The 12,010-nt window shown below is 56.3% G+C and overlaps 1 protein-coding gene across 3 annotated transcripts in view; it reads left to right on the top strand.

Moving 5' to 3' along the window:
- PLEKHG3 (pleckstrin homology and RhoGEF domain containing G3) overlaps positions 1 to 12,010 on the top strand; it is a 42,301-nt gene that overhangs the window by 17,827 nt on the left and 12,464 nt on the right. For all 3 annotated transcript variants that reach the window (XM_080642601.1, XM_080642602.1, XM_080642603.1), the window contains 8 exons: positions 7,099 to 7,485; positions 8,531 to 8,628; positions 10,231 to 10,300; positions 10,595 to 10,641; positions 10,749 to 10,899; positions 10,988 to 11,119; positions 11,422 to 11,604; positions 11,804 to 11,896. In XM_080642601.1, coding sequence (XP_080498727.1) covers positions 7,138 to 7,485; positions 8,531 to 8,628; positions 10,231 to 10,300; positions 10,595 to 10,641; positions 10,749 to 10,899; positions 10,988 to 11,119; positions 11,422 to 11,604; positions 11,804 to 11,896 — 1,122 coding nt within the window. In that variant the 5' untranslated portion in view covers positions 7,099 to 7,137. Of the gene's footprint in view, positions 1 to 7,098; positions 7,486 to 8,530; positions 8,629 to 10,230; positions 10,301 to 10,594; positions 10,642 to 10,748; positions 10,900 to 10,987; positions 11,120 to 11,421; positions 11,605 to 11,803; positions 11,897 to 12,010 lie in introns of those variants that run through there.

Genomic DNA, 12,010 nt, shown 5'->3' with positions numbered 1-12,010 from the left:
ATTGCAGTTCCTTCTCCAAACTCCAAAGTAGTCCCATGGCCACTTTCCCCCTCCGCCCAGTTTCTTGTGGCTGGCCACTTAGTATGTGGCATGGCAGGGCACCTGTCCTGCTCTAGTCCTAAGCCTGGGGCAAGCAGGCCGGGACTGGTGGGGTGAGCGGGCAGTCACCATTCCTGGGTGCCTCCTGGCTGATCGGAAACTCGCTGGCAGTGACTAATGTGGAAACGCATTAGTCAAGGAGGAACTGGCTCAGATCTTAACTTTGACCTGACTGAGGGAGCGGTGAGAGGTGCTCTAGGCACGCTCCCGCAGTCCTTCCAGCGGGCATTTATTGAGCACCTCATGTGTGCTTGCCTGCTGGGGGTGAAGGGAGAGTAAGGGAGAGAAGGCCCAGCCCCCTGGGTTTGTTACTGTTTAGTCCAGAAGAAAAGCTTACGTATATGAAACCAGAAGGACCAGTGTTTTAAGCGATACTCGGGGCCATCAGAATTGAAAGAAGTGTTTGGTGGCAGTGTCCTATGGTTGCTGTAATGAGCTCCACAAACTCAGTGGCTTAAAACAGTTACTAGGTTGCAGTTCTGGGGGTCAGAGGTTAGCCTGTGTTCCTGCAGGAGGCTCCAGGGGAGAATGTTTCCTTGTCCTTTCCAGCTTCCCGAGGCAGCCTGGGTCCTTTGACTTGTGGTCCCTGTCCTCCCTGTGCAAAGCCTGCAACGCCCCGTCTTCCCATCTGTTTGTGTCCCTCTGCTTTTGTTGTCACATCAGTGTGAGTCCCACGGTCTCCCTCCCATAGGGACCCTTGGGATTCCATGGGGCCCACCCAGATCACCCAGGATAACCTCCCATCCCCAGGTCCTTAACCTGAGCACATCTGCAGAGTCTCTTTTGCCAGGTGAGGTAGCATTCAGGTTCCTTAAATCTGGGGATTAGGATATGATATTCCTGGGGGGAGGCATTATTCAGTCTACAATCGGGTGTGCGTTGGGAGAGGGGGCGGCGTGGGAAATGGTTGAGGAGGCCTTTCTGAGGAGGTGGTTTGACCAGATCAGTGTAGAGAAGGAGGGTCTGGGACACAGTCCAGGTCTGAGGAAGAACAGGAGCCATGAGCGAATGTTGGGGTTGTGGGCTGGGGGGAACGGTGAGGTGTGGGCCAGCGAGCTTCCCACAGAAACAAGGCACTCTCCTTTCCTCCCAAGGCCAGGCCGAGGGCGTTTTCTGACTTCCTTTAGGCCCAGGCTTCCTCCCCAGATCCACGGGGGAGGGCTCCGTTGGGAGTCGCGATCCTTTCCCTCCGCAGCTGCAGTCCTGCTCGCAAGACCCAGCCACACTTGGTGGCCCGCTGCTGATCTGGGCGGTGGGAAGCGGAATTCACGAGGGAAAATGAATTTGAGCCAGCTGGCCAGGGTTTGGGTGGCCCAGCAACCCTGGTCACAGTGGTCGCACAGCCTCCAACAGTTGCTTTGCGCACATTCACTCCCCCACATTCACTCCCCCACATCCACTCCCGGGGAGCCTTCCTTTGTCTGTTCTGAGGGTGCAGAGGGCCCCTGAGTCTCCAGGGAAGGAAGGAGGGGACAGAGTGAGGAAACTGTTGGTGAAAGGGGCGGAGAGCCAGCCCCTCTCAGGGGTTCTCCTGGGGAAAGCCTGGGGTGTCCGAAAGGTGGCTCCTGCTGGGGTGACCTCACTCAGCTCTGCCCAGGGAGCACTGTGGGGAGAAGTGCCTGAGTGGGGGGCAGTGGGAACACGCAGGCAAGAGCCGGGCTTCTCGGGGGGCAGAGTTGGGGAGTAGCGTGGCGCGTGGCTGTGCCAAGCTGTGGGCGGGAGCATGGCGAGTGATGCCGAAGCCAGCGGAGGTCTCTGGAGGCTCACATGGCTTCTGCCCTGGAAATGGTGTGACTTTTCCCTCCTGGTTCCTTCTGGCACCTTCTCTGGGGAGATCCTGACAGCGGAGTGGGGGTGGTCCTGGGGAGGTCAGAGGCTGTCTGGCTGCCTGAGTTGGGAGGAGCTTTAGAATGTTGTGGAAAGACACAAGGCAGTCGGCAGTCCCGGAGGAAGGACTTGGCCCGTGTGACCTCCTTCCCTTTCCCCCACTTTGGCCCGTGGACTTTGGAGCGGTTGCCTTTTGGGGGAACCCCCTCGCTCCTTTCCTGCCTGCCTCCCGAGCAGGCGTGGTGTGCCCTGCTTCCACTTCTGGGGTGTGGGGTGAGAGGATGACATCAGCTTCCTCCACACCTGGACCCAGCCTCCCTGGTCGGGAATGTGTTCTGGGGCGCCTCCAGAGCGCTTGCCTGCTCCGAGGGTTCACCAGCAGCGCCCCTTCTTCCCTCTCTTCTGCCTTCTCAGCCCACTGACGGGGAGAGAGGGCCAGCAGGGAGTGTTGCCAAGTCCTGGGGATTAAGCAGAGGTTCTCCAGAAGGTGGGTGCCCCTATGAGACCATTTTTTCTGAAGTTGGTTGGGGGAGCTGTGTCCTATTGCCTCAGTGACAAGAGCCCTAAGGACAGAATATGGCGGGGGGGGTGGTGGGGGTGGCTATTGTGGATTTTGGGTGGTGTCATTTTCTTATCGGAGGCAGGGGTATGGGTCCGATGGGAGGCATGGCGCCGAGGCGCAGTGGGGAGAAGGACGGGGACTTGACTTTCCGCTGAGTGGGAATCTTAGGGGCCTGCCTCCTGGCTGAGGATGTTCAGGGGAGGTCCTCTGGAGGCAGGTGACCTTACAGGTGTAGCTTATATTTAGAGAAAGTTTAAACAAACAAACAAGCAAACACACTGAAAAGAAAAACCCCCAAAACAGATCTCCCTTCCTCTCTTGCCCCCAGGCTCTTGAAGGTTTATGGCTGAGCAGCTCTTTGGGCCTTTCCCATCGGAATCTGAGCATTGTCTTGTGCACCAGAAGGTTGCAGGTTCGATTCCTGGTCAGGGCACCAAAAAAGAAAGGTCTTTGGTGACCTTGTCAAAGAGGCTTCACAGGCATGGGGTTGGAAATAGGCAGTTTTCTAGAAGACTGACTTGCTGATTGATGGCTGACTGGATTGAATCATGTTGAGAGACGGAAGAGGTCACGGCTGGGAAACAGGGGGAGGAAGTGGAGGCCTGGTGTCATGGGATGCAGTGGCCGTGGGCATCCGCCTGTCGCCTCCTCTGGGCTTCCACTTCTCCAGCAGACAGTGTCTTCAGGATGAGCTTGAAGACCCGAGTTCTCATCTTGGCTTTGGGGTGACTCTTACAATATGAGGTGATGCTCAGCGAAGAAGGAGATAAGGGTGGCTCTGCCCAGGGGCATGCGGGCAGGTACTCTCTGTGAGCCTGAACTACACACAGTCCTGGTTGGGAACAGGCATTTAGGACCAGGTTGCACTCAAATTGAGTGCGATGTCTCTTTTATGTCACTGTCAAATGGTGTCTATTCACAGCCGGCTCCTTGTTTGCTCTCGTTGCCCCCTTCAGCCTTCATCTCTCCCGTTCTCTACATTCTTTCCCAGTCCTCCTACGCAGGAGAGAGCGCCTTGTGATCCTGGGTCTCCTGGTCACTGCCCAGCTTTCCTCATCATCCAAGGAATTTACAGTCTGACCTCACGACCACATGCGTTTCCCCTTCTCCATGACCTGCGATCCTTTGCCCTGGAATCTGTAGTTTACTATGTTGTTCTAACAGGAGGGTAAATGGTCACACAGTATCAGGTCTAGGAATAGCCATAAGGAATCTTAACACTCAGCCTTTTACCTCCATGGGGCCTTTGTGGGGTAAAGGAGTGTCAGGTTAAAACCCCCATGGCTTATGCTGAGGTAAAGCCATGGCGCCCAGGGCTGTGACTAATCTTTTTTTAAAAAAATATATTTTATTGATTTTTGATTTTTGATTTTTTTTTTTTTTTTTTTTTACAGAGAGGAAGGGAGAGGGATAGAGAGTTAGAAACATCGATAAGAGAGAAACATCGATCAGCTGCCTCCTGCACACCCCCTACTGGGGATGTGCCCGCAACCAAGGTACATGCCCTTGACCGGAATCGAACCTGGGACCCTTCAGTCCGCAGGCCGACGCTCTATCCACCGAACCAAACCGGTCAGGGCTGTGACTAATCTTTTGCCTGTGGTCCTGGCTGGTATGAAATCCATTAGGGAGACAGGAGAGCATAAACACTGGAGCTGAGTTCAAATCCAGGCTCTACCACATGCTACTTCTGTGACCTCAGTTTCTGCATCTGTAAAATGGGGATAATAGCTGTATCTACCTCTAGAGTTTTTACGAGATATAATTGGCTTGTTATGTCTATAGCGCTTAGAACGTTTCAGCTGTTCGGCTTGGCTGTAGTCCTAGGAGGATTTGGGCAGGGGCACTACTTTGAAAATGTGAGCATGGCTTGCAAGCAGATGGCTACGTTTAATCAGAGAAAGTTGCTACAAGTAAGAAAGGCACTTTCGTTTCTGAGCTCCAAGTGTGCATGGGGTCCCTAAAGGGTGTCCTCAGAAGGCACCCTTTAGAGATAAATCTCCCTGAGAGTGCGTGTGTGTGTGTGTGTGTGTGTGTGTGTGTGTGTGTGTGTGTGTGTGGTGGGGGGGGGTGGGGTGTTAGCGGGGGGTGTGGGCGGGGGGGAGGCTGTGACCTGGCCGGCTGTGAAATCCATTTGGGACTTGGGCCTTTTCTGTTTAGCATCCCCCTAGGGGCTGACTGACCCCAGGTCTGATCTGGGAAAGGTCTTAGGCCACAAGTCCCTGCCCCATGGTTCCAGCTGGAACTGGCGGGGGAGGGGTGTGTGTGCTGGCATCCTGCAGTGTGCTTTGAGAACAACAGTCCCGCAGGGCTGGGGGTTAGGGCTGGGACTGAGAATGGGTCTTCTTTGTGCTGAGCTGACCTGGTCTTGCCCTGCGGCTGGTTCTGGGGAAAGGCCTGGCTGGCTCATTCTAAAGGCTCTTTGAAGAGGGAGGAAGAAGACAGCAGTGCTGCATTCCCAAGGGTCTTCCCTCCGTGATGCTCAGTTCCACCCGGTGATCCTGTTAATTAACCTCCTTTTGTTGCGCCTGAAGGGAGAGAGGATGCAGGCTTACCCCAGTGCTGCCACCTGTCCTCATTTGCAAAATGGGAGGCTCACGTGTAGCAAAGCACCCCAGCTGAGACGCACAGCGACAGAGCCCTGTGCTTGGGAGGGCCCTTGCTCCTTGCTGGGCTAGCATGGATGGCAAGTAGGTCTCGATGCTCCTGACTTAGCTCAGTAGAAACACCATTTGTTCACCATCATTTGCCAGATCGCCCTTAAGGTCCCCGCCCTTAGGTCACTACTCACAGTCCGTGCAGTGAGTGCTAGAGTAGGTGTAACTCTGGGTGCTGAAGGCTTATGCAGAAGGTGCCCCAGGTTTGCCTTCTGGGGAGGTTTCTAGGGGCAGGCGGTGGTGGCTTCTGCTCTGAACCTGAGCGTTGGATGTAAGTGACGCTGGTTGGGGCCAGGATGTCATGGGATGGATGGGGAGGAAATAATGTCCAAGCATAGAGAACATTTACAAAAGCCAGAGCCTGGGGTGTTGGCATAGGTTGGGGCAGAGGCACAGAAAACCAGGGGGCAAAATCATAGTCATCGGAGTGATGGCAACTTCTAGATCCTTCTCCTCACAGCTGTCGTCTGTGATCTGGTAGCTTCTGAGACCTAGAACTAGGGGCGGAAGGCTGTGGGTCAGTGGAGGCGGAAGGGATGCTCTGGAACCGTTTCCTGCGGAAACAGCAATCAGGTGTACTTCCTGGAAGGGGTGTTGGTGAGCGCTGGTCCTTTGGGGTGGAGGTGGAGTGCCTGTCCTTCTCCAAGGCCACAGCCCCTCCCCAGAGTTGCTGCTTCGGACAGGCCTACCTGTGAGTCCACCACCACCTGCTCAGGGAATAAAGTCCACCCAAGGCTGTGTTTGCCTCATCTGGGAGCAGCTTCCTGCTTGAGGAGCTGAGCTGGGGGAGCGTAGGGAGACTCACAGGTGGCTCAGCCCTGGGGAATTTCCTGTCCCTGGGAGCCAGGGTGAGTCAGGGACTTGTACCAGGTTCTGGGCATGGGGTCAGGGGTCATGTGGGCTCAGCCTTTGTGCCATCTCCTCTGCCTTCTCTGTCAGTATCCGGAAGTTTCCAGGTTCATGGTGCAGTCACTGGTGCCCCAGAGACTTGGGAACCTCGGGGAGACTGTTACCCTCTGGCGTGCATGTCCTCTTAGTTTTTAAGAGCCAGATCTTTGCCTGCCTTTGTCCGTGACCCCAGCACAGGCACTGACAGGTGGGCACTTGGGAAGTGCTTTTTGACAACTACCATTAGCATCACGGTTTTGACAGTTTATGGGGCCCTTGCCCTGTGCCAGGTGCTCAGAGCCCGGAGGACACAATACTTGGGCAGATGGTGAGGAGCTGAGGCCCCGAGAGGCTAGGTGCTTGGGATTCCCTCAGAAGGCACCCCCGCCATGGCTCTGGCTGAGGTGTCGTTTCTGCTCTTCTGGGGTTTCCGAGCCCTTATTGTCCGGGTGTGGTCCACCTGTCTTCTATCCTGGAAGGGTGGATGTGGAGCTTTTGGAGCCGGGAGGGAATGTTATTGGGCATCCTTGTAGATGCTCATAGGGTTTGGGGGAAGGGACTTCCTGGGGATTACAAGTTCCTGGATTGTTTTTTTTTTAAAATGTTTTTATTGATTTCAGAGAGGAAGGGAGAGAGATAAAAACATCAATGATGAGAGGAAATCCTTGATCGGCTGCCTCCTGCACACCCACTACTGGGAATCAAGCCTGCAACCTGGGCATGTGCCCTTGACCAGAATCGAACCTGGGACCCTTCAGTCTGCAGGCTGACGCTTTATCTGCCTAGGGCTAGTTGCTGTTTTTAAAACTGTGGTAAAACTGTTCTTAAAATAAGGTAATATTTGCATTTTAACCATTTTTAAGTGGCATTAAGTCCATTCATATTGTCGTGTGCGTCCATCACCACCAATCCACCCACAGGACTTTTTATTATCTTGCAAAACGGAAACTCTGTATCCATTAAACAACAACTACCCGGGCCCGCCCCCTCCCACCCCAGCAGCCACCCTGCTACTTTCTGTTTCTGTGAGGACTCAGAGTTTGACACTTTGTCTGCTCTGCCCAGAATCTCCCCGGAGTGCCCTCGCCAGGCAGCGATGCCAGGATGCCCGTCTCTACCTCCCTGCACCAGGACGGCAGCCAGGAGCGGCCCGTGAGCCTGACCTCCACCGCGTCCTCGTCAGGCTCCTCCCGGGACAGCCGAGGCGCCATGGAGGAGCCCAGCGGCCCTGAGGCCTTAACCAAGAACGGGGCAGGCTCCCCGCGTGGCAGGCATCCCCCCAACAGCAACAACAACTCCAGCAGCCGGCCTAACAAGAAGGGACCCCTGTCCCCATTCAACAGCCGGGCAGCCGCGGCGCCTGCGCATAAGCTCAGCTACTTGGGCCGCGTGGTGCGGGAAATCGTGGAAACGGAGCGCATGTATGTGCAGGACCTGCGCAGCATCGTGGAGGTAAGGAGAGGGGGCGCCTGCCTCCTCCTCTCGGCTGGCCTTGCAGCCCAGCTCTGGCGCATAAACCTACCGCCGCCCGGAAGGACAGTTCTCCCTGACACGTTTATCCTGGAGGTCTGCTTCCCCTGGACAGGTGGGGAAGCCTATCCTCTCCCGCCCTGGGGAAGCTGCTGACGGCTCACACTGTCATGTGACTCTGGGTCACACCATTTGCTCCGCCAGCATAACTTACCGTGGGTCCCCAGGGAGTAGACACCCTTGACCAGGAGGGAAGGGACTCCTGTGCTCAGTGGAGACTGACTCTGGACCCCGCCTGACTGCTCCTGGATCCCTGCTCTGTTCCCTAGCTGTGGGGTCTCAGGCACTGGGGTAGCCCCGGGGGTTTCTCGTTTGGAAAATGAACATCGATGCACTTGTGCAGGTGGAGTGTTCACACTGTGCAGGGCGCACAGAAGGAGGTGGCTGCCGCTGCGGTAGCCGCCTGCGCAGGGAGGTGTGTCGGTTTCCCACGGCTGCTGTAACAAATTACCACGGACCCAGCGGCTTAAGACGCAGCCATTGCTTCTGTCTCGGTGCAGGAGGCCAGAAGTTAGACACCAAGATGTTGGTAGGGTAGTTCCTTCTGGCGGCTCTGAGGGAGATGCTCCTTCCTGCTCCTGGTGGTTGCTGGCCTTCCTCCTGCCTTGGCCTGTAGCTGCATTGCTGCCATCTCGGTCTCTGTCTTCACATTGCCTTCTTCTCCGCCTCTTTGGTTCTCTCTTATAAGGACACTAGTCGTTGGACTTAGGACCCACCCTAAATCCAGAGGGATACCATCTTGAGATCCTTAACCAGTTGCATCTGCAAAAACCCTGTTTCCAGACAGGTTCACATTCTGAAGTTCCATGTGGATATTAACTTCCGGGTGGAACTATCCCACCTAGTGTAGTAGGTGATGTCTGTGAAATCGCGCTGCAGCTATAAAATGGGGCATGGACATGAGGTGTGGCTGGGGGGATGGGATTGTGCCTGGAGGGGCTGGGCTCTGATGCCTCTCTCCGTGCAGGACTACCTCCTGAAGATCATCGACACACCCGGGCTGCTGCAGCCAGAACAAGTCAGCGCCCTCTTTGGGAACATAGAAAGCATCTATGCACTGAACAGGTATGAGGGGTCCGACGTACACCTGGTTCTGCCTGTGAGGCCCATCTCGGGGCCTAGAGAGGAATCCTGGATGTCCTGGGTGTTGTGGGCAGTGGCGTGTGGGCCCAGGGCCTGATCCCTGAGGGTGGGGGAGGATGGTCCATCCCTATACAGAAGTATAGCAAGCTCCCTGCAGGAGAGAGGACCTGTGGGACCACGTGCCCTGGGACCTTGTGCTTGTTGGGTTCAGCCTGGGCCACACCCCCTCAGGGGACTGCTAGGCCCTTGCCCTGATACGCTCCCCTCTAGCTCTCTGTGGCCCCTTTGTCACTCTCATTTTTGTCTCCCACTTGCACATCTCTTAGTTTCTTCTCCATCTTCTTACCCCATGGGAAGTCAGGGCTCCCTGGAGGTGATCTGACCCTTTGCAGGGGTGGGGAACATCTGTCCTGTGGTCTGTATAAGGCCCGAGAAATCATTTGGTCTGGCCCTGTCAAGGCATTAGGGGTGAGTTAATTAAATGTTTGACCAAGGATAGCAGGCTAATTTTATTTTTTTATTTTAATATATTTTTATTGATTTCAGAGAGGAAGGGAGAGGGAGAGAGAGAGAAACATCAATGATGAGAGAGAATCATTGATCGGCTGCCTCCTGCACGCCCCCTACTGGGGATGGAGCCTGCAACCCGGGCATGTGCCCTTGACCAGAATCAAACCTGGGACCCTTCAGTCTGAAGGCCCACGCTCTATCCATTGAGCCACACCAGCTATGGCATAGCAGGCTAATTTTAAAGTTGATAAATTTGTATGACCCACAGATGATGTTATAAATAATCCAAAAGGTCCTGGGCAGAAATAAAGGTTCCCCACCCCTGCTTTAGGGGAATGCACAGGTCAGGCAAGATGTGGGAGGCTGAACAAGGCCTGGTGAGGGCTGCTTCAGAGCAAAGGGGCTCCTTGGGGATCCAGAGTGTGCCGCCTGGGCCCACAGATGCCCCAGGGGAAGGGCACTGGTTAGGAGGAGCAGAGCTTGAGGGGACAGTGTGGGCAGTTCAGGAGGCACCTTACCCCAGACCCTTTAAGATGGGCAGGGAGACTTCCTGATGTGCCAGCTGGGGAAGTCTGGGAGGGAGACCTAGGCGGGATTGTGGGGGATTGGAAAGAGGGGTGAGCCCAGGGGGAAGAGGCAGGGGAAGCACCCTCTCTAGGGTTTCCTATAGAACAAGGGGTGCTGGGACTCACCCTGTCTCTCTCCTTTTGAACTGGGGGCCTCGATTCTTTTACGAGTCCCCCCTCCCTTCTTTCTCCTTTAATCTCTGCTTTTGTGTATTTGACTCCTCCTGCCTGCAGAGGAGCCGTGTCCTCTCCCGAGGTGGGTACTGTTGTCCCTTCTTCCTCTTGCTGAGCATGTGGGTGTCCCTTGCTCCCCATCTTTGCAGTGTTGCTGGATGCTTTCTTGGTTGCTGTCCCAGGCAGGGTTCACTTTGAGGGTGGAAGCCCTGACTCCGGCATGGCTCCGGGCTGGCTATGTGTCTGGGCAGGAGGTTGGGGAGGGGCATGGTGTGTTGGTGGATGTGGAGGCTACGAGTGGTCCGGGGTCTGATGACCACTCTCCCCCACCCAGCCAGCTACTCAGAGACCTGGACAACTGCAATAGCGACCCCGTGGCTGTGGCCAGCTGCTTTGTGGAAAGGGTAAGAAGGGCTGGGTGCTTGCCTCTTGTCTTCTTCTGCTGGGGGCTCAGTGGGACAGGGACTCCCACCTTCTTGGGTGCCCCTCTCCAGGGGAAGTGCCAGGTGTCCTGTCCGGAATGGGGAGGGTGTTCTTGGGTGGAGCCAAGGGTTGCTGATGGATGGCATGTCCCAGGCAGATGGGTACAAAGATGGGTCTGCAGAGTTGCTCTGGGGCCAGGGGCATGTCTTGGGCACACCTGGGTTTACAGTCCAAAGGGAGTTTCCCTGAAGTCACTCTTTTTGGTTTCTCCATAGAGTCAAGAGTTTGATATCTACACCCAGTATTGCAACAACTACCCCAAGTAAGTCAGTGGGGTGGAGAGGGGTGGCTGACCCATTTGGCGAGTCTGGGGCACCCCACCTCCCATCCAGGCCTTCCCAGGTGGTGACCGCCCCTTCCCCACTCCAGCTCAGTGGCCGCCCTGACGGAGTGCATGCGGGACAAGCAGCAAGCCAAGTTCTTCCGGGACCGGCAGGCGCTGCTGCAGCACTCGCTGCCCTTGGGCTCCTACCTGCTGAAGCCAGTCCAGCGCATCCTCAAGTACCACCTGCTGCTCCAGGTAACCCAGGGCCCTGAGTGCGGGGCGGCTGGGGGAGGGGCAGGACCTTTGAGTCTGTGGGCTGCCTAAGCCCCTGTGTCCCATGCAGGAAATTGCCAAACATTTTGATGAAGAAGAGGACGGCTTCGAGGTGGTGGAGGACGCCATTGACACCATGACCTGTGTGGCCTGGTACATCAACGATATGAAGAGGAGGCATGAGCACGCGGTCCGGCTCCAGGTGCTCCGGGCTGGTGACTGCAGGAACATGCAAGGGTGGTCGGGGTGGGGGGGCGTGGCGCCGCCTTGCTGGGGTGAGCTGAGGGGTGGTGTCCGTGTGGGGCAGGTTCCTCTAGGGCAGTGGTCAGCAAACTGCGGCTCGCGAGCCACGGTTTGCCGCTCTGTTGACTAATGAGTTTGCCGACCACTGCTCTACGGGACCCAGGAGCTGGTTGGGTTTTCAGGAGCTTCTTGGAGTCCCATGGGGTCCCCAGGACGGTCATGAGAAGCCTGACCCTTGGGGTGGGGGCTTCTGGGCTGCAGGAGATTCAGTCGCTGCTCATCAACTGGAAGGGGCCCGACCTGACCATCTACGGGGAGCTGGTCCTGGAGGGCACATTCCGCCTGCACCGCGTGCGGAACGAGAAGACCTTCTTCCTCTTCGACAAAGCGCTTCTCATCACCAAGAAGCGGGGCGACCACTTTGTCTACAAGGGTCACATCCCGGTAACCAGGCTGCCACCATCCCCTCTGTCCCCTTTCCTCCTCACTGTCTTCACGCTCTTCATCGGCCCCGAGTCAGTGTGGACGCAGCTCCATCCTTCTGTGATTACCTCCCTCCCCCGCAGATCTCGAGGGATGGGGGCCCCAGGTCAGCTCCCCTTTCCTCTTCCTCGTCCTTGACTGCCCTCCCCCTCCTCCCCAGTGCTCCTCCCTGATGCTGATCGAAAGCACCAGAGACTCCCTGTGCTTCACCGTCACCCACTACAAGCACAGCAAGCAGCAGTACAGCATCCAGGTGAGGGGTGGGCCGGGGGGTGGGCTGGGGGCGGGCTGGGGGCGGGCCTGACTCCTCCGCTCTCTTAGCTGCAGGGGTCATTGTGGGCATCTCTCAGGCCCGAGCAGAGGTCCT

Source organism: Plecotus auritus (genome assembly GCF_963455305.1).
Source record: "Plecotus auritus genome assembly, chromosome: 1".
Classification (NCBI taxonomy): Eukaryota; Metazoa; Chordata; class Mammalia; order Chiroptera; family Vespertilionidae; genus Plecotus; species Plecotus auritus.
This window is presented reverse-complemented; position numbering and strand designations above follow the sequence as displayed.